Genomic DNA, 23,508 nt, shown 5'->3' on the forward strand with positions numbered 1-23,508 from the left:
AAACACATTCGGATTACAAGCATTTTCCCATTATGTATAATTCAGATTCAACAATCCCACATTCTATTATATTGTACAAACACTACATATATTTATCACCTGTGCATCTATAATCTATCTTTAATATCATGACGTTAATGTAAATGTTATAATCATCTCTCTGAAATATACTTACCGTGCTTTAAAAATAAAGTGAAAACAGTGAAAGTGGGTACATTTTCAAGCAGTGGGCCAAAGGAAGACTAGATGGTTTGTTTGGGACCACCAACAGCTACAAACATGTTCCAAAGTGACAATCCTAATCTATCAACAAAAACAAAAACAGGGCATCACAAGCATAGAGGAAAATGCATGCTATGTGTAGATCTTTCTCCATCCCGATCACCTCACTTTTGAAACTGGGCTCCAAAAATGTCCTCATGGTACCTCTTCTGAATCTGCAAATAAAGAAAGAAACATACAAACCATAAAAGCATTGTAAAACACTGTCCACTTACTACAGTATTGGAACTAGATTAAGAGGATACATGGCATTCACATTAGTTTTCATATTAATGATTGAGAGGAAAGTGAACCAACCTTTAGTTGGGTTAGGTATTCTCCTGCCTGTGTGAGGGTAATGCCAAGCTGGCTGCTCAGAATCTCCTGTACTGCTAGAGTAACTCCCTGGGCCATGTTCACACCTCCGCACACGTAAAAGTGGCCCTCCTTCTGGTGCAACACACTCAGCACCTCGTCTGCCATCTTCTCCCTCAGGACATCCTGGACATAGATCTGCTGACACACAGAGGTCAAAGGTTAGGAATAGGAGGCACAGTACAGGGAGATGTTACGCTTCAACCTTCACTTGAATCACAAGCCAATCAGGTTCAATCAAGCTTTTGATTGAAAAGCTTACTCAGTACATGATTTCTTTCAAAATGACAATGCAACAGTACCTTTGGGTGACCTGGCTGGCGGGAATATGTGGTTGTAACACTCTTCAGGACCCCTTGTCTTCTCATCTCCAGTGTCTCCTCTTTGTATAAATGGTCTGTCTCCGAACTCTGGCAGCCAAACACCAGGCTCATAGGACTTCCAGAGAACCCTGCAAAGACAAAACCATAGCCCTTAAGGTCAGAGATTTTGTATCAACAGACACACAAACAGACATACAGACACACACACACACTACCTGGGTGTTTCATGTCATGTAGCCGTTGTTGCCAGAAGCTTCGGAAGGGCGCGATGCCACTGCCAGCCCCCACCAGAATGACTGGAGTGCTGGGCTCTGCTGGGAGGTGGAACCCACCTGAACTGTAAACAATAACACAATCAGTTAGCTTCACTTGAAATGATCATCTCAATCATTATACTGGGGATAGGCTACAACCAAGCATTTGGTACAATTGGAGAATGTACCAGCCTACTGAAATACAGTATGTTACAGTACGTTCTATACCTGTAGATGAAACATGGTACCAGGTCTCCTTTCTTAATGGTATCCAGCCAGGTGCTGCAGACCCCGTGGTGAAGAGGACCCTGTCCATCTATCGGTAGTACAGAAAAATACAGTACAGTTACTTTCACAGCCAAGAGATAGCAGTTCAAATTCCTTTCAAAGCATTTGATAACTGATGTATTGTCATTTCTAAGTTGAGTCGCCCTGTCCTGTACCTTGGATAAGAATGTTTGCTAAGTGACCAAAATGAAAAATCTAATGTCCCATACCTTGTGTGTGATAGTTGAGCACCGTCAGAGTGAGATGTAGCTCATTGGGGTGGAGCTGAGGGGAGGAGCTGATGGAGTAGAGGCGGGGCTTGAGCAGGGGCAGCTGGCTGAGGAGGAAGGCTGCAGAGGGTTCTAAAGATGGGAACTCCTCCAGGACTTCCAGGAAGTTGGGAACACGGAACATCTTCCAGGTCGTGTACTCCTGAGAGTCCTGACGGCAAATTAAGACAGAAGCTAAATAACGATAAAAATATCTGTTTATATTATTTTTTGGAAAGTGCATAGGCTTACATGGTTATATGTATGAAACATAGTATTTTCTTCAATTCTATACAATTCCAAAGGGTGGTAGGTTAAAGGATTTTCTTTCATGATTTCTCATTTTTATTTCAAGAGACAATAATGAACACTACAGTAGTCCTTGAGACAAACAGAAGTTACCTTTGCCAAGGTCAGCAGACGCTGGCAGTGCCCCTCCTGTCTTGCCAGCTGAGAGAGCTTGTGGAGGAGGTTCTGACAGGGGGGCGTGGTTACATCCAGGAAGTAGGTGAGCGCCTGAGACAAAGGGCATGCTGGGATGCGTCTGACAGTCTTCCAGTTTTTCTCATCATCTGTTGGGAAATAGAAATGCAGAGTAATTTTAACAGTGTCCATTTTTTGAAGATGATGTCTTCCTAAAAATAAATCTGATTTTACCGTGGTTACGTCAATCAGCACCATTATTACTGAATATTGTTTTACCAAGGCAGGAGTCAGAGCGGTATTCCAGTCGTAGGCACTGGTTGGTTGGGGCTGTATGGGGAAGGAACTTTAGGATTCCAGCCACCAGTTGAGGGAGATTCCCTGGGAAAACACCAACATGGTCTCCTGGGGCAAAGTTCATGACCTCTGCACTTGTCTCCCTCTCCAGCTCCACCAGAATGGTGGACCGGCTAGAAACAAGAATGACAATGTTGAATTAAACCCTGTCAAAATTGAGTCCTGTCAAAAATGTTAAAAGTATTGCAACAATAACAATGCTAGTGGGTAAATTAAATTGTGTGGCAGAAGACAAGAAGTTAACCTTGAATGGGGGCTCTGTAGATTCTGTCTCCTCTTCAGTTTCATGGGGAAGACAGTTTTAGAGTGAATGGCTGAAAGTGCTGCGAAAGAGAGGACAGTGAAAATCATCACGTACAACTGGCTGACTGAAATACAAGATTAGTTTATAAGGCTTTACAGTGCTACACCAGTCCCTTGTCAAATGTCCATCCCCTGGCCCAGGTGTAGTACCTGTGATGTGGTCCTGGGAGCAGCTCTCCAGTGCTACGCGGTATCTCAGAGGGTCCCAGGCCTCGCAGAGTCGCTCTGCCCCAGGGAGCTGCAGACTCAGCTGTCCCTGGATGTTGAACTCCTTATAGGCATCCTGGAAGCAGAGAAAGCGTGCTTAGGCTCAATTATTAAATACACTATGTAGATCAATATGATATGCAAATGCTTATCAGATTAAAGATCATAACAGGTCTTTTTTGTAATGTTACTTGAGCATATAGTAGACATACCAGGAGTATGTTACTATGTATACTATAAAATACACTGAAAAAATGATTGTCAGCACGTAGCTAAAATCCCCTTTTAAGCCAGAGAGCCATCCTTTCTTGTCTGCCTACCTTGAGAGTGGTGAGAGCCCAGGCAGAGAAGGCCTCTTCCTGTCCATTCAGTTCATCCCCCTCTCCAGTGGGGGTCACCCGCTCTGCCCCCAGCTCCTCCAGCTTGGCATCCACGGCATGGGCGAAAGCACAGAACTGTGGGTACATCCTCGAGCCCAGTCCAAACACACAGTACCTGGGGGAGGAGAGGGGAGATATGACCAGTTTCAAAATCAAAGAGAGGTGACAGAGACTGTAGTCAAGTCGCCACTTCATCAATTAGTACATCTTAAAGACATGTACATCACAGGAGGTTAGAAGCACCTAATTGGGGAGGATGGACTTGGTAATGGCTGGAGCAGAATCAGTGGAATGGTATCAAATACATGGTTTCCATGTGTTTGATGCCATTCCATTCGCTCCGTTCCAGACAATATTATGAGCTCCCCTCAGCAACCTCCACTAATGTACATGTACAGCACAGTACGGAGAGGGCAATGCAGAGAAAAATGCTTGAGATACTACTTACCTTAACTTGTTCCTGAGATACTGCAAGGAGAAAAGCTGCTTCTTGAAACTCTAGAGAAATAATATTAACATGTGGTGAATATTTAGACATTACATTTAATAAATGTGGGGAAAAATATTATTGTTAATATAATATATCTATAATATATCTATAATCTATAATATATCTATAATATATTATATATTATAATATCTTCAAAATACAGAAACACACCTCTCCATTTCCAGGGGAGTCTCCATTCCCAAATGTGCTTGTTACCACAACCAGAAGGCTCTCCTGTTCCATGTCACTGAAGTTATAGTCCTCCATACAGAGCAACTTTGAAGATATACAGAGCAGCTTTAGTTAACTTTGTAAAATATCTGGGAAATTCTGTATTTTGAGGACAGTAGTGACTTAAGATATCAACAGATTGTACATTGTACAAGCACATCTACTAGCTAACTCCCTATTGCTTGTTCTGTAAATTAACTCTAAATGAGCTCAATATAGTCCTCACATACATTTAGGTTCCAATTAAACTAGAGTTTTACATTGATTCACAGTGCTTAACACACACAAATGCCCTGAAGCATATTAGCCTGAGGCAGTAGGCCCCCTATCATCCTTCATAGAGATGAGATGGATCTCCTACCCTGCAGTTGAAGGCACAGTTTAGCATGGAGTTCAGTCTCTGGGCCAATGTCTGTGATTTCCCTGTTTCAGTAGCGTACAGGACAGTGCAACGCACCCTGTTAGCCAGCACTCTGCTCATAAGGATTGAAGAAAAGAGAGCCGCCCTATAGGAGGGAACCAGCCATGAATAATAATACTTTGTAATGCATTATGAGCATGGTTTCACTCAACCTCATCCATTATGTGCATTTATAGCTATGTCAATAATATGATTAGGACTGCATTCTAATTTATAACGCATCATGACTGTGTTCATAAAGCATTACAGATATGGGTGTCATAGTCCATGTAAGATTACCTGGCCACCGCTTTGAAGCTGATCTGTTGCTTCCTCAGGCACATCTCCCCATTTCTCCAGACATGGGTCGTCCAGGGGTCAGGCTTCAAACAACAACAACAACAACAGTTACAGATGATCATTCAGCAACTGCCCTGTTGCCCTGGTGGAGCTTAACCAGATGAATGACATATACTATGCACAGTACAAGATGGTGTCTCAGTATCTACCTGGTAGTAGAAGAAGGGAGAGAGGATGTAGTTGACCATCTCCTGGTGGAAGACGGGGGTGAGAGAGCCAGACATGGGAGGAACCAGCCAGGCCCAGTCTGCAGGGCAGCCGCCACGCAGCCGGAACTCTGTCTCCATGTGCATCATGAAGGACTCGGCTGCAGAGTGGTGGTCTGTGATGGTCACCTTGTTCTTCTACAGCGTACAGTAATGAGTCAAAAGGAGTACATTTATCTCAAGGAAAACTCCAGTTGATGGCTGAATAGTTGTAGCATCCTCTGGGTAAATATTATGGGATGGAAGTATCTTATTTACAATTGTAGGTATTAAAAAAACGAATTATGTAACAAAACAACAACAGCAACAACAACAACATAACTTGGGATATCAAATAAAATCAAATGTATTTATATAGCCCTTCGTACATCAGCTGATATCTCAAAGTGCTGTACAGGCTGTGAATATCTATTGGGAAAAACATGCCTTTGGATTGGTCCTGTATACATGAAAATCATAGGTTACCTGGAAACTGTATATGACTGCAACATTGATGGTCACCAAGGCCTGGTCCTTCCACAGTGAGGACAGCTTGTGTGTCTCCAGGCCCATCCTGCGACCAACTTCCTGTACGGACAGGAAGCCAAAACATCTACAATCATTGCATCATTATCAAGTCAGCCAGTGTTGTGTTGCAGAGGTATGAAACAAGAAAACATTTTTAAACAGAAAATTATATTTTTGGTTATTCCAGACGAGGTTTCCTCCTCCATTTCAAAACGTGGGCTACTCTTGCTGAGCCTGACCCTGTGCTGTAGCCATGGTGAGTACTTGTGAAAGTGAGCCTTACCTCCAAGACGTTATAACGCTGATAGTCACAGAAATCCCTCACACCAATTTCAGTGCCCATGTACCAGCCATTAAAGGGACAGGCTGGGAATTCAAGTCCACCAATCTCCATCAGCATGTTGGACACCGCAGGCAGAGCATACCACTTCAGTCCAAGGTCTTGGAACCACTTATACCTAATGAGGAAAGATCAACACAATATATCTGATAATAATATATAAAAGAGCATGCCCAAAAACACCACCACTAGGATAGATGTGATTAGTTTCTATAGTGAATCATTCAGTCCTCAATGTGACACCTTTTTCATACAGAATGTGTTACGCACACACACAGTTGGTTTATATATATTTTCATACAGAATGAGTTACGCACACACACAGTTGGTATATATATATTTTCATACAGAATGAGTTACGCACACACACAGTTGGTTTATATATATTTTCATACAGAATGAGTTACGCACACACACAGTTGGTATTTATATATTTTCATACAGAATGAGTTACGCACACACACAGTTGGTTTATATATATTTTCATACAGAATGAGTTACGCACACACACAGTTGGTTTATATATATTTTCATACAGAATGAGTTACGCACACACACAGTTGGTTTATATATATTTTCATACAGAATGAGTTACGCACACACACAGTTGGTATTTATATATTTTCATACAGAATGAGTTACGCACACACACAGTTGGTTTATATATATTTTCATACAGAATGAGTTACGCACACACACAGTTGACGTGTTCACTCTACCAAAGATGCTTGAAACACTTGACTCTACTCAGTATTGTGTCCAGTGAAACAAATGAAGGATCACTTTGGAGTGGTTAGACATTGAAATAAAATAAAATGGTACAGGTCATAGGGCCCTCCTAGACCTGGCTTTGGGAAACTATTTGGATAAAGGAATATGCTGCGTAGTTAACTTCTATAGAGCTCTTCACTCTCTCCTATTCAGCTCTGTTCCTCAAGAGCTCCAGACGGAGGATTTTAAAACCTTTTTTATAGTTCAAACTCTTGAGTGACTGGGGGCAATGGTTTGATTTTACCCAGGCAGCTACATAAAACATTGATTTAATTAGATAACTCCTACTTAAAAACAACACCATGGCTATGGAGGCATGATGATCTGAATACTATGTGTCTCTGATGAATCCAATCAATGGCAAATCTAGTATGGAATCAAACGGATTTGCATACACATGCGTCATAACATAACTGGACACCACTTTTGTAGCGGTATCATAACCAATGAATGTCGTTGTATGCAGTGGAATAGCTATGATGACTCTCTGCAGGCTTAACATCGTATTTGTTCGCAAAAGTGTGTTTACACAATCATCCAATAGAAACGAGGCTAAAGTCACTCACTGAGGGTGTTCCATGGGAACCTCCAGGATCAGGTGTGGAGGGATTTCATAAAGGTCTGGGTCCTCCCCGTTGACCTGCAGGACTAGTGGCAATACATCGAAGAGGCCGTACTGAGGTTTCCATCCAAGCCGGATACAGATCTTTAGGAACACAGCACAAAAGTAACAGCAACTTTAAAAATTGATATTTTCAAACAAAGACATACACTATGTGAGCCTGTTTGAATGCATGTTATTGAAATAGCTGGGTGGATCCTGGTGGCTATAGCTACTTTATATAGTACCTCAGTGAATTCTACACTGGATGGGTCTCCCTGGATACTGCCATCAGGCATCTGGTAACCTGCATACTTCACCAGCTGGCTGTTCCACACCCGGAAATCTTGCATGTCTTCCTTTCTCAGAGGGAAGACGGTAATCGCAGACCTGAAATAAATAAGACAGAAGAAAGAATAAGATATGTAATAACAGACAAACTGAAATAAGAAGGAGCTTGTGAAACTGGCCCATAACAGAGTGAATGTCCTACAGCAGGGTTCCCCAATAGGCAGCCCATTGGCAATTTTATTTCCAGAGAAAATAAATAACAAATTGCCTAATAATTTAGTTGTTGACATAAAATACTAAAATCTAGGATATCAGCTCAAAGTGATTTTAATTAAAAAACATATTAAGCAATATGCCTCTCTAAGGGTGGGGGGGGGGGGGGGGGGGGGGGATAGTTAGGAAGAGTCTAAGGGGCCTTAAAAAATGATGGGAACATTAGTTACATTTTTTTCCATGTTAAATTATTAACCTATCCCATTATATTACTTACAATGTACTAATAACTAATAAAAGTAATGGTTTCTTTATCTTTTCTTGTTTTTGGCAAAAAGTAAACATCCAGAGAGCCTCTGTATCCCCCCCCCCCTCCCACCAAAACGAAAAGAAAGACAGGAAAGAGAACAGAAAGGGTGACAGTATGTCACCCAATGTTTCACAAAGGAAGATGGGTGTAGTCCGTGAGTGGTGGAAATTAACCTGATAGCTTAGTCCATATTGAAATAGGCTACTTTTGCTCCCCTAACATTAGTTACTTAATATCTTCACAGAAAATTCTTTACATTTCGCTCCTCTTTTAGCCCACATTTAATCAATGTAGGCAAACGTTTAGCAAGCCATTAATAAAAAATCAGTTGTCCCTCCCCCTGCCTGGTGCCAGGCCCAACAGATGCAGCTTCAGGTTCAGCAGCCATGTCTCCCCATCCCCATATCCCTGAACCAGCCCTGTCTCCCCATCCCCATATCCCTGAACCAGCCCTACTCCCAACTGAAGAAGGAGGTGAGCAGCATTGTGTTGAATGACATGTCAGTTGGCATAATTGTAGGTACTGCAATGCATTGAGAAGAGGAATGTGATTCTCCAGTCAGGAAAAATCTCACTTGACACAGAAGGCAGCCAATATCAGAGCCTTAAAGGAAGAGATGCAGGCTCTTAGAGATGAATAGGAGTCTCTCCTGTCTGAGGCAACACTGATTGCTATGCAAATAGCTGTTGTACCTCAAGTAAGCAAGGAACACAGCTGCCAGAGGAAAAGGAAGAGATTCCATGATGAGACCTCTCAAGAGGAGACAGCTCAGGACAGTGCAGCAACAGTGTTTCCGAACACAGTGTTTTTACTGCTATGGACAACATCATAAGTGACATTGGACACTGGGTTCCACACCACTGCAGAAATTGTAGAATACTTTTCTGCTGTTCTGAAAGTTGGGCAGATTAGTGAGGATAAAGTCCCTTCTGTGTGCCAACCACTGATCATGAAGTATTCCAGAGATCTTACACCTGAGTTTCAAAATGAAGTAAGACACCTGAACACTGTATATGCTGCCACTTTCCCCCCTAACTTGTGATTAGTTTCATATAGCATGTTTATACTTGTGGTACGTAACAAAAAGCATTTATAAAACTATTTTTGGCCCCTGCCCCCATTTTAGAACAACAACATTGCATTCCCACAGATCAATATGCAGTGTACAAACTATTCATAACTATGTTCCGGCCCCTGACCATCCCTTCAAGGAAAAATCGGCCTATAGCTGAATGTAATTGGGGATCCCTGACCTACAGTATTGTTCTCACGGAGTAAAGGGTTGAAGGTCTAAGTCAAGTGCAACAAATAACACATGAGACAGGAGTATTAGTAGAATTACTTTTACATTGGTGCATTTACATGTTAGTATTTTAGCAGACGTTGTTATCCAGAGCGACGAACAGTTAGTGGGACAAATCTGTAGTTTACATTTTACACATTTCTAACTTCATACAGGGTTGATCTTTACTCAGTGTTTTCTGCCCTCTGCCTCATTACCTCATACTTCGCTATCCTTTCTAGTTTTTCAAAGAATGCTGCAGTAGTTAGGCTACCTCAGAAAGTAGGGCTGTTGGTCACCTAGGCCTAGATTCAATCTGTGTCGAAGCGTGATTTTAAATCGAAAGGCAATCTTCCCGCATTCGCAGAGACTGCATTCACGTAAACACTGCATATGATCTCTCAATTGAAAATGACCTTATAGTTTCAATCACGCTATAACGCAGATGTTTGGATTGAAACAAGTCCCTGCTCTTTGTCCCAACTCTTTGTTTACCTTAGGTTTCCTCCATTTGTGGCAAACTGTAAGTGTTCGCACAGAGACTTGAACATATCCTGAGTAGTCTTGCACTTTCTGGCATCAAACACCTGCAGAACAATCCAAGAAACATGTTGGTGAGTATTGGTTAAGTGGGACACCTAACAAAGCTTTATAATGGATATATTTAAATGTGTACAATAACATAACAAACAATCAATGCCTGTGTGTTAGTGAGGAAGTATGTGATGATAAAAAATGGATTCAGTTGGCGTGAAGTCATTGTGGGCATGGCATCCCGTGTAATGACATGTCTCTAAAGTCATAATGGTAAGTAAAATGACATAGGATTCTAAGAAAAAGAATGTTAAGCTTGTAAAAAATTAAGAAAGGATATTCAGCTTTTCATTACAACATATTTTGTAAATGTAAATCAAAATGACTGTAAATTGTTATTTTACTACTTTCACCTTTTTAGAATATTTGCCTACGTCCAAACTGGGACACCCTGTTATTGTCAAACTGGGACACCCTGTTACTGTCAAACTGGGACACCCTGTTACTGTCAAACTGGGACACCCTGTTATTGTCAAACTGGGACACCCTGTTACTGTCAAACTGGGATACCCTGTTACTGTCAAACTGGGACACCCTGTTACTGTCAAACTGGGACACCCTGTTACTGTCAAACTGGGACACCCTATTACTGTCAAACTGGGACACCCTGTTACTGTCAAACTGGGACACCCTGTTACTGTCAAACTGGGACACCCTATTACTGTCAAACTGGAACACCCCATTACTGTCAAACTGGGACACGTTATTACTGTCAAACTGGGACACCCTGTTACGGTCAAACTGGGACACCCTGTTACGGTCAAACTGGGACACCCTATTACTGTCAAACTGGGACACCACTATTACTGTCAAACTGGGACACCCTATTACTGTCAAACTGGAACACCCTATTACTGTCAAACTGGGACACCCTGTTACTGTCAAACTGGGACACCCTATTACTGTCAAACTGGGACACCCTATTACTGTCAAACTGCGGCACCCTGTTACTGTCAAATTGGGACACCCTATTACTGTCAAACTGGGACACCCTATTACTGTCAAACTGGGACACCCTGTTACTGTCAAACTGGGACACCCTATTACTGTCAAACTGGGACACCCTATTACTGTCAAACTGGGACACCCTGTTACTGTCAAACTGGGACACCCTATTACTGTCAAACTGGGACACCCTATTACTGTCAAACTGGGACACCCTGTTACTGTCAAACTGGGACAACCTATTACTGTCAAACTGGGACACCCTATTACTGTCAAACTGGGACACCCTATTACTGTCAAACTGGGACACCACTATTACTGTCAAACTGGGACACCCTGTTACTGTCAAACTGGGACACCCTATTACTGTCAAACTGGGACACCCTGTTACGGTCAAACTGGGACACCCTGTTACTGTCAAACTGGGACACCCTATTACTGTCAAACTGGGACACCCTGTTACTGTCAAACTGGGACACCATATTACTGTCAAACTGGGACACCCTATTACTGTCAAACTGGGACACCCTGTTACTGTCAAACTGGGACACCCTATTACTGTCAAACTGGGACACCCTGTTACTGTCAAACTGGGACACCCTATTACTGTCAAACTGGGACACCCTGTTACTGTCAAATTGGGACACCCTATTACTGTCAAACTGGGACACCCTATTACTGTCAAACTGGGACACCCTGTTACTATCAAACTGGGACACCCTATTACTGTCAAACTGGGACACCCTATTACTGTCAAACTGGGACACCCTGTTACTGTCAAACTGGGACACCCTATTACTGTCAAACTGGGACACCCTATTACTGTCAAACTGGGACACCCTGTTACTGTCAAACTGGGACAACCTATTACTGTCAAACTGGGACACCCTATTACTGTCAAACTGGGACACCCTATTACTGTCAAACTGGGACACCACTATTACTGTCAAACTGGGACACCCTGTTACTGTCAAACTGGGACACCCTATTACTGTCAAACTGGGACACCCTGTTACTGTCAAACTGGGACACCTTATTACTGTCAAACTGGGACACCCTGTTACTGTCAAACTGGGACACCCTGTTACTGTCAAACTGGGACACCCTATTACTGTCAAACTGGGACACCCTGTTACGGTCAAACTGGGACACCCTATTACTGTCAAACTGGGACACCCTATTACTGTCAAACTGGGACACCCTGTTACTGTCAAACTGGGACACCCTATTACTGTCAAACTGGGACACCACTCTTACTGTCAAACTGGGACACCCTGTTACTGTCAAACTGGGACACCCTATTACTGTCAAACTGGGACACCCTGTTACTGTCAAACTGGGACACCCTATTACTGTCAAACTGGGACACCCTGTTACTGTCAAACTGGGACACCCTATTACTGTCAAACTGGGACACCCTGTTACGGTCAAACTGGGACACCCTATTACTGTCAAACTGGGACACCCTATTACTGTTAAACTGGGACACCCTGTTACTGTCAAACTGGGACACCCTATTACTGTCAAACTGGGACACCCTATTACTGTTAAACTGGGACACCCTGTTACTGTCAAACTGGGACACCCTATTACTGTCAAACTAGGACACCCTGTTACTGTCAAACTGGGACACCCTATTACTGTCAAACTGGGACACCCTGTTACTGTCAAACTGGGACACCCTATTACTGTCAAACTGGGACACCCTATTACTGTCAAACTGGGACACCACTCTTACTGTCAAACTGGGACACCCTGTTACTGTCAAACTGGGACACCCTATTACTGTCAAACTGGGACACCCTGTTACTGTCAAACTGGGACACCCTATTACTGTCAAACTGGGACACCCTATTACTGTCAAACTGCGGCACCCTGTTACTGTCAAATTGGGACACCCTATTACTGTCAAACTGGGACACCCTATTACTGTCAAACTGGGACACCCTGTTACTGTCAAACTGGGACACCCTATTACTGTCAAACTGGGACACCCTATTACTGTCAAACTGGGACACCCTGTTACTGTCAAACTGGGACACCCTATTACTGTCAAACTGGGACACCCTATTACTGTCAAACTGGGACACCCTGTTACTGTCAAACTGGGACAACCTATTACTGTCAAACTGGGACACCCTATTACTGTCAAACTGGGACACCCTATTACTGTCAAACTGGGACACCACTATTACTGTCAAACTGGGACACCCTGTTACTGTCAAACTGGGACACCCTATTACTGTCAAACTGGGACACCCTGTTACGGTCAAACTGGGACACCCTGTTACTGTCAAACTGGGACACCCTATTACTGTCAAACTGGGACACCCTGTTACTGTCAAACTGGGACACCATATTACTGTCAAACTGGGACACCCTATTACTGTCAAACTGGGACACCCTGTTACTGTCAAACTGGGACACCCTATTACTGTCAAACTGGGACACCCTGTTACTGTCAAACTGGGACACCCTATTACTGTCAAACTGGGACACCCTGTTACTGTCAAATTGGGACACCCTATTACTGTCAAACTGGGACACCCTATTACTGTCAAACTGGGACACCCTGTTACTATCAAACTGGGACACCCTATTACTGTCAAACTGGGACACCCTATTACTGTCAAACTGGGACACCCTGTTACTGTCAAACTGGGACACCCTATTACTGTCAAACTGGGACACCCTATTACTGTCAAACTGGGACACCCTGTTACTGTCAAACTGGGACAACCTATTACTGTCAAACTGGGACACCCTATTACTGTCAAACTGGGACACCCTATTACTGTCAAACTGGGACACCACTATTACTGTCAAACTGGGACACCCTGTTACTGTCAAACTGGGACACCCTATTACTGTCAAACTGGGACACCCTGTTACTGTCAAACTGGGACACCTTATTACTGTCAAACTGGGACACCCTGTTACTGTCAAACTGGGACACCCTGTTACTGTCAAACTGGGACACCCTATTACTGTCAAACTGGGACACCCTGTTACGGTCAAACTGGGACACCCTATTACTGTCAAACTGGGACACCCTATTACTGTCAAACTGGGACACCCTGTTACTGTCAAACTGGGACACCCTATTACTGTCAAACTGGGACACCACTCTTACTGTCAAACTGGGACACCCTGTTACTGTCAAACTGGGACACCCTATTACTGTCAAACTGGGACACCCTGTTACTGTCAAACTGGGACACCCTATTACTGTCAAACTGGGACACCCTGTTACTGTCAAACTGGGACACCCTATTACTGTCAAACTGGGACACCCTGTTACGGTCAAATTGGGACACCCTATTACTGTCAAACTGGGACACCCTATTACTGTTAAACTGGGACACCCTGTTACTGTCAAACTGGGACACCCTATTACTGTCAAACTGGGACACCCTATTACTGTTAAACTGGGACACCCTGTTACTGTCAAACTGGGACACCCTGTTACTGTCAAACTAGGACACCCTGTTACTGTCAAACTGGGACACCCTATTACTGTCAAACTGGGACACCCTGTTACTGTCAAACTGGGACACCCTATTACTGTCAAACTGGGACACCCTATTACTGTCAAACTGGGACACCACTCTTACTGTCAAACTGGGACACCCTGTTACTGTCAAACTGGGACACCCTATTACTGTCAAACTGGGACACCCTGTTACGGTCAAACTGGGACACCCTATTACTGTCAAACTGGGACACCCTATTACTGTTAAACTGGGACACCCTGTTACTGTCAAACTGGGACACCCTATTACTGTCAAACTAGGACACCCTGTTACTGTCAAACTGGGACACCCTATTACTGTCAAACTGGGACACCCTGTTACTGTCAAACTGGGACACCCTATTACTGTCAAACTGGGACACTCTAGGCCATTTTAACGTTTTCTTAACAGAAATCAATTTTCTAAATAGGATCAAATGAAAGATATTACCTCACCAACATAAAAACTTCTAGCTAGCCACAGTATATTCATAACCATACAGGTAATATGATGACTAAAAAACTTTATTTTGATGTATTTGACTCTGGTGACAATAAAACAGTCATTGACATGTTTGAGGGGTGAGGTCTTAATGGTTTCATTCTACAAAATGTCCACTAGAGTGTAGTTTGAAGCTGGTGTACCAAACCGAATGTAAAAGACAAAAAAATGTTTTTGAAGAACTGGAAGCATTACAATAGCGCACATAGAACAGATCTACCACTTCTTAGACTTGCTTTCAGGTAGAATGATGGATCTATAACTCACATTTCTACGTACATTTTTTGGGTCGGGTTGCCCAAAAAGATACATATTGCCACTTTAATGTTCCACAAAATGACATTAAGAATGTTTTAACACATTTCATTTATATGAATAATTGAAGTTTATTATAAAAATATAGAAATTTCTCATATACTCTAATTTATTCTTCTTTACAATAAAGAATGAAGTGTCCCACTTTGAATACCAAGGTGTCCCAATTTGCCAGTATCTACAGAAAAAAGGTGGTCTCAGGACAATTTGTGTTTGAAGAAGAGCCATCCATCCTGTGTTATATTGTTTGGGTAGACTGAAATGAAAACAATGCCTACTAATAATTTTAATTTAATATGTTATTAGTTATTGGTAGTTTTTAGATAAACTACTAATGCCATGTTTTAGTCCGCTGGAGAAAGCGAGTCATGCTCGCTGGGCTACATCGGGCTGTTAGGGACGCAGTGGGACATTTGAAGCAGAGGTCTAAATAGTTGGATTGGAAACGTTCTTTGACAGTTTCTGATTACTGTTGCTGGGTTTTATAGTTTAGGTAACACCAGTTAATTTCAGCATTAAGTTAATGTATTCTAACATTATAATCTGTTCCATTACGTGGAAAAAAGTCTGGTCATTAAAGTGGATTGCAGTTTGAGTTTATTTTTACAGTCACAGTGCACATTAATCAACGTTTCAGTAAGTTCCAGTTTTAGCCAGCAGGGTAATTTTCAACCGCAGTCCCTGGGCAGGTTATTAAAAACAATTACAATAACAATACAGACAATCAATGAGCAGTGAGCACACGCAGAGCAACATAGAACAAGTAACACGTAGCAGCACGCTGTCATGACGTTGGCCTCTTTGGGTATAGCAAGCCCATCCCCCTCTCCCTGCCTCCCCCTTTCCTCCTTCAACTAGGTTGCTGTGGTCAGAGAGACGTTGTAAATTCCTGAGAATCTCCTCATGGACACACAGTATAGAGAGAGTAGATTTTCATGGCGAACAAAGGAAATCCTTCCACCTCACAGAACTTGAGGTCCAAACAAATTTCATGTTCCGGAGAAGGTATAAAAGATCGGTGAAGAATCCAGCTACTAACTGGTCCGTTTGACACAACTTGGGGAATGGGAGACGGTGTGGCCACATTACCATAACGCTGTTTATATAATAGCCTCAGATATGAGGTTTACATCTAATTGTTGTATAAGATGAATGAGTGAGTATGATACTGTTTGTATAATTGTGTAATATGATTTTGGACTGTTTAATGAAGACAAATACAATTCCCTTTTGATTTGAACTAAATCAGAGGACCGCCCCTGAGCCCAGTTAGGGTCAGACATCCTGGGACAGCCCTCTTCGGCCCTTCCGAATAAAACCCCCACTCGTTTTTTTTTTGATCAGCAGACCGAGCTTACCTCAATTACGAGATGGCTAAAGGTTGCAGACCATGTTTTTCTCCATTAGAAGGACAAAGGTTGTAGACCATTGCTGAATCTTTTAACCATACCACGTGGTTAAACTCTTAGACTATCAATACCGACAGAATAAGAACAAGTCTTTGATATTAATTACTAGTCTTCAGCTAGGAATTCGGTATCATTGAACGCGAAGAACGACAATTACAATAACATCTATTCTATAACGAATGTCACTCTGAACAATCCCCTCTAACCACAACCGAGAGAGAGAGAGGGAGAGAGACGGACAATTCTACAAAATAAATTAACTTTTCACCAGCGATCAAGATGACACACTGAGCGTAAATATATATATTGATTGCAATTGCTCCAGAATGAGTGAGCGTTCATGTGCATTATCATTAATTATCAATCTGTAGTGACTTCTTAGTCGACCCCCACTTCTCCTTTTGTCTAACAAGCCGCCATGCCGGTTTAGCCCACTAGGGCACATTCTCCTATCATTTCATGGTACCACATTTACCTTGTTTGTTTGTTTGTTTATGCATTTCTGTGAATTACTTAGTTAGTAATAAATAAATGATTTAAGACAATTGATGTATGGATGACTCATAGTGAAGACTGGGTTCGTGCAGATAACCAACAATTTACGACGTTTGGAATGAGACTAACGTGAGGTAAAGTAAATCATTATTTTGAAGACTAATTGTTCAGATAAAATATCTGAAAAGTTATTTTAGGAAATGATAACTTTGTAATCTGAATATTTTTCCTTGGTGCCCCGACTTCCTAGTAATAACTAATTACAGAGAATCTTTGATAAAAACTATCAGTCTTCAGTTAATGATAGTAAAGACACAGCAATGCAAATAGCAACAAAACAAAATACATAAGTGTTTCCACACCTCACCAGCTACAGACAACATGGAAAGCATACCAAGGTCCATACCATGGTCCAAACATGCCAAGACAGTGGTGAAGAGGGCACAATAAAACATTTTCCCCCTCAGGAGACTGAAGAGATTTGGCATGGGTCCTCAGATCCTCAAAAGGTTTGAAAGCTGCACCATCGAGAGCATCCAGACCGGTTGCATCATCGCCTGGTATGGCAACTGCTCGGCATCTGACCGTAAGGCGCTACATAGGGTAGTGTGAGCGGCCCAGTACATCACTGGGGCCAAGCTTCCTGCCATCCAGGACCTATATAATAGGCGGTGTCAGAGGAAAGCCCATAAAATTGTTAGAGACTCCTGTCACCCAAGTTATAGACTTTTTTCTCTGCTACCGCGCGGAAAGCGGTACCGGAGCACCGAGTCTAGGACCAAAAGGCACCTCAACAGCTTCTACCCCCAAGCCATAAAACGGCTGAACAAATTAATAAAATCGCTACCGGACAATTTACATTGATCCCCCCTTTTGTACACTGCTGCTACTCGCTGTTTGTTTGTCATCTATGCATAGTCACTTTGCCCCCACCTACATGTACAGATTACCTCAACTAGCTTGTAACCCCACACACTGACTCGGTACCGGTGCCCCCTGTATATAGCCTCGTTATTGTTATTCCTGTTGTGTTACTTTTTATTTTTACTTTTCATATTAGTTTACTTGGTAAAAATGTTCTTAACTCTTCTTGAACTGCACTGTTGGTTAAGAGTTTGTAAGTAAGCATTTCACGGTAAAGTCTACACCTGTTTTATTCGGCGTATGTGACAAATAAAGTTGGATTTGATTTGAAACGGGTAATAAACAGCTAGGGATTATTGATTGGCCTCTAGTCATGGGAAGCTCTCACAGAGAAAGCAGATTGACTAAAGGTGCTTTTCCTTGAGGGAACTATACAGTCACCTCTCATAGCAGACCTTGTAGATCTGCTGCCATAGGTTTGGGTTTTCTGTTTACCAAAAGTACTTAGTGGAGGGGGAGCCAGGCCATTTAGGATCTTGAATACAAGACATGCGTCGGTGTATTGCACAAGATTTTTCCAACTCAGGAGCTCATGCTTCCTGAGGATGTAACAGTGATGATGGCTATTGGGCTTCCAATCAAGCACCCTGAGAGCCTGTTTGTAGACAGACTGAATGGGCTTTATTGTTGTACAGCAAGCTTGGGCCCAACTAGTCAAGCAGTATGTTAAGTGGGGAAGCATCATAGATTTGAAGTACAGTTTTATCATCCTCTGTAGTCAATTTTTTTTGTATATATCAGAAATTAGCTGGGGTTGAATTTGGTTATTTGAGTTACCTTTTTCACCTACTTTTTAAAAGAGAGGTTGGAATCAAGTATGATGCCAAGGTACTTAAAATCTGATACCAGCTGGAGCTTCTCCCCTGACACATACACATCTGGCTCAGCGGCATCAGTTGCCCTCTTTGTGAGGAACATGCAGACTGGATTTTTTACGTTGAGATGTGAACATGAATCACTGAGCCACTTTGTAACCTGGACCGTTACAGTAGTGAGCTCTTGTGCAGCTTGTTGTTTGCTCTTTGCATTCACATACACTACCGTTCAAAAGTTTGGGGTCACTTAGAAATTTCCTTGTTTTCCATGAAAACTTACATGAAATGAGTTGCAAAATGAATAGGAAATATAGTCAAGATGTTGACAAGGTTCTAAATAATGATTTTTAATTGAAATAATAATTGTCCTTCAAACTTAGCTATCGTCAAAGAATCCTCCATTTGCAGCAATTACAGCCTTGCAGACCTTTGGCATTGTAATCTGAAGAGATTTCACCCCATGCTTCCTGATACACCTCCCACAAGTTGGATTGGCTTGATGGGCACTTCTTACGTACCATACGGTCAAGCTGCTCCCACAACAGCTCAATAGGGTTGAGATCCGGTGACTGTGCTGGCCACTCCATTATAGACAGAATACCAGCTGACTGCTTCTTCCCTAAATAGTTATTGTATAGTTTGGAGCTGTGCTTTGGGTCATTGTCCTGTTGTAGGAGGAAACTGGCTCCAATTAAGCACCGTCCACAGGGTATGGCATGGCGTTGCAAAATGGAGTTATAACCTTCCTTCTTCTAGATCCCTTTTACCCTGTACAAATCTCCCACTTTACCACCACCAAAGCAGACCATCACATTGCCTCCACCATGCTTGACAGATGGCGTCAAGCACTCCTCCAGCATCTTTTCATTTTTTCTGCATCTCACGAATGTTCTTCTTTGTGATCCACACACCTCAAACTTAGATTTGTCTATCCATAACACTTTTTTCCAGTCTTCCTCTGTCCAGTGTCTGTGTTCTTTTGCCCATCTTAATCTTTTCTTTTTATTGGCCAATCTGAGATATGGCTTTTTCTTTGCAACTCTGCCTAGAAGGCCAGCATCCCGGAGTCACCTCTTCACTGTTGATGTTGAGACTGGTGTTTTGCAGGTAGTATTTAATGAAGCTGCCAGTTGAGGACTTGTGAGGAGTCTGTTTCGCAAACTAGACACTCTAATGTACTTGTTCTCTTGCTCAGTTGTGCACTGGGGCCTCCCACTCCTCTTTCTATTCTGGTTCTTGCATGGAATAGCCTTCATTTTTCAGAACAAGAATAGACTGATGAGCTTCAGAAGAAAGTTCTTTGTTTCTGGCCATTTTGAGCCTGTAATCGAACCCACAAATGCTGATGCTCCAGATCCGCAACAAGTCTAAAGAAGGCCAGCTGCATTGCTTCTTTAATCAGTTTTCAGCTGTGCTAACATAATTGCAAAAGGGTTTTCTAATGATCAATTAGCCTTTTAAAATTATAAACTTGGATTAGCTAACACAACTTGCCATTGGAACACAAGAGTGATGGTTGCTGATAATGGGCCTCTGTAAACCTATGTAGACATTTCATTAAAAATCTGCAGTTTACAGCTACAATAGTCATTTACAACATTAACAATGTCTAAACTGTATTTCTGATCAATTTGATGTTATTTTAATGGAACGGTAGTGCAGTGTAGTGGAGTTCTTAAGCTATTTAGAATGGTATCATGTTGGGGGTTAAGACAATGGGGTGATTCTGTAAGGTGTTCCAGAAAGCATATTTTCATAAAGTGTCCCACTTTACCAATACTCACCCTCATCATTCATTAGGCTAATCTACACATAGAACATTACACATACGCCCATGTGCACGCACGAAAAACACATACAAGAACACAATAGATACTGATGTTGATTCCTAAAAGATAATGAGAAACTGAAATGTATCTTCTGCCTTGTTAGTATGTTTTCTTACTTGTAAATTGGACCACTGAATCCTGCCGATGCATCTTGGGGCGTTCCTCCATGCTTGTCGAGCACCAAACACTAATTCGTCCATAGTCAGCGAATAGGTTCCTGTGGAACCTATCTCCATAGCAACTTCCTCCAATCTGGCAAGGTGGTGTTCACTTTTGGGGCTATGCATTTGGGATTAAATTAGGCTATGTGTAAATCATTGAAAACAAACAAATCATAAAATAGAGGGGATTTACATTTTTCCCATTGCAAAACTTTTGTAAGGCCCACAGAGATGCTTCATAAATGATCTATAAGCAAATGTTTACAATAGGCTATAAAGGCTAACTGGCTTAAATATTTTCCCATACTGCCATAATTTATGAAGCATCTAAGAATACATTGTACAGTAAAGGCTTTATAAAGGCTCATAAAGAAGTACAGAAAATATAGGCTACAATCTATAAATGCCTAAAAGGCATTAAACAATATTGCAATTTTAAGCAACTATGTGTCTTTTACAGATTCCGCACTTGGGTTGAACAATTTTGGAGTAATAATAGTCATCGTCTTTAGAGAAGTATTACACCGAGGCCTTTTACTTACATTTTGAAGGACTTGTAGTATTGGTTGATGAGGTCAATCGCCTGAGGTAGGATCTCAAGTGGAGTATCTTTGGGACAGCGCATTAGAGCCTTGGGAGTCATGACAGAACCTTCACAAACTTGTGATGTACATTGTTGGTTCTGCATATGAAATAAAATAAGACAGTTTAAATTAAAATGTATTGCTTTATTTTATAGTGTTCAATCTTCACTGAAATAGAAAACACTAAAATTGAGGTGCGGCTTCATAATTTGAGCAAAAGAGCCAAGCAAATAAATTGCGGTACTGTACCACGGCACACACAAAGCATCATAAACTGTAAACGCACCTTAACTGCCTGGTGGTGCAGCATATCATTGAGACTTGAGCCATCCTTCACGTTACGCACAGGTATAGACAACGGACACCTGCTTGCTCTTGTTTCCCACTATGGGATGAACATAGAGGAGAAACAGGTTAAACATATGTCGCTTGCTTTTAGCACATTTTCTAATTTTATTTCAACTGTAATCTCAATTCGTACCTTCTTTGGTTTAGTCTGGAGAGCTATTTTGGTTTCATCATCTTGAAGCACCATCTCCATAATTGTAAAATAAATGCAGTTCATTAACATATATGGAAATACCATTTATCTAAATAATTCAAACATTTGTAGCCTTTTAGATCGAAATGTATGTGCTTATATGCTATTTTGCTATGAGTAAAATGTATTTTGAATTCCTTGGTAACAAAAAAACATGAATATTAAGTTTAATTAAATATTTTAAAGTTATAATGTGGTCAATAGCCTTCAGTGTCGTGGCATAAACTCTTTAAAACAATCTAATTTAAATTATATAATATCCCAGTATTTACTCTTACCTTCAGTTAGGTGAGACAGGCACCAATTCCTCTCTGAAACTTTTCCTCCTGAGATTTTTCAATTTATACCTGCCTGTAATGAAACATGGGCAGGCTTCTAGGAAAATTCCCTGGTTGTGTTCCAGGTAGGTAGGCTCAAATTAATTACAATTAACATTTTTGTGGCCAACCGGTTTTTCAGTTGTTTGGTCTGCCAAGAATCAGATCAGTAGCATGACCAGGCCAACTAGACCAGTAACTACTGCAGTCCAGAGGTATGGGTTTTTTCCAGGAGTGTGGAGGTAATAGTGCTATTCATGACATTATAGGAAACAAGACAGCTTCCTGCACTGTAACAAAATATTGTGCCCCTTTTACATACAAAACGTAGGTAACTATCTGCATCAGCTCTTTAAGTAAATCTAACAGGGAGGATCTTTTAAGGATAATATATTAAATGCAAACAACTAACTGGATCTCAAAAATTCCTTTCATTCAACTTAATTTTATCAGGTTCTGTAATGTGTCTGTGTGTAGCTATTGAAGAATACAAGTCAAATAAATCCAAGGCCACAATAATGGGCCGCAATACAATAAACAATCACTCACAAACAAACATGGGGGAACAGAGGGTAAATAATAAACAAGAAATTGGGGGATTGAAACCAGGTGTGTAAGACAAGGACAGAACAAATGGAAAATGAAAAGTGGATCGAACAAGGAGAGTAACCGACTTCGGCGGAAGTCGTGACAGGTTCAGAATGTTTTCTTTTTTTGATCTACTTAAGTTCTTCAAGTCCCAGAACTAATGTTATAAGTTTGATATACTTAATGTAATCAGTTACATGACTAATATTGTAAGTTTAATTTGCTAAATTGACTCAGTATCGTAATTTATATTCTATGATTTATCTATAAATGTTTTTGCTCAGTTACTTATGGTACTCAAGTTAGCCAAAAGTATTTAAATTGGTTTCCTTCTACTCAAATATATACTCACAACTATACTTAAAAAGCTGATGCAAATAGTCACCTAAATATACTTGGGATAATTTACAAAAAATATTATTTCTATACAAGGGAATATGCAAAAAGAAACAACAGTGTTTAAATTCAAACTTCAACACCTTGATTTTGATTAAATGAAATGTTATAATGTCTTCTTGAATCTCAAATTGCCCCTTAAAACCTACTCCTTAGGCAT

General features: G+C 41.5%; 1 protein-coding gene across 1 annotated transcript; it reads right to left on the bottom strand.

Annotated features, from left to right (window-relative positions):
• Positions 1–15: 15 nt before the first annotated feature.
• Positions 16–22,047, bottom strand: LOC110507147 (nitric oxide synthase, inducible-like). The gene is made up of 25 exons (XM_021587001.2): positions 21,988–22,047; positions 21,793–21,891; positions 21,465–21,604; positions 20,878–21,040; positions 9,918–10,009; positions 7,574–7,715; positions 7,291–7,430; positions 5,897–6,071; positions 5,572–5,673; positions 5,050–5,244; positions 4,841–4,923; positions 4,502–4,646; positions 4,081–4,185; positions 3,868–3,917; positions 3,360–3,534; positions 2,983–3,115; positions 2,774–2,852; positions 2,452–2,642; positions 2,152–2,321; positions 1,711–1,921; positions 1,442–1,529; positions 1,175–1,296; positions 939–1,087; positions 580–774; positions 16–437 (listed from the first exon to the last, which is right to left on the bottom strand). The coding sequence occupies exons 1-25, from the start codon at positions 22,045–22,047 to the stop codon at positions 387–389; spliced, it is 3,255 nt and encodes a 1,084-aa protein (XP_021442676.2). The 3' UTR covers positions 16–386.
• Between the last annotated feature and the right edge of the window lie 1,461 nt (positions 22,048–23,508).

Source organism: Oncorhynchus mykiss, chromosome 27, assembly GCF_013265735.2.
Source record: "Oncorhynchus mykiss isolate Arlee chromosome 27, USDA_OmykA_1.1, whole genome shotgun sequence".
In the NCBI taxonomy this organism is placed as follows: Eukaryota; Metazoa; Chordata; class Actinopteri; order Salmoniformes; family Salmonidae; genus Oncorhynchus; species Oncorhynchus mykiss.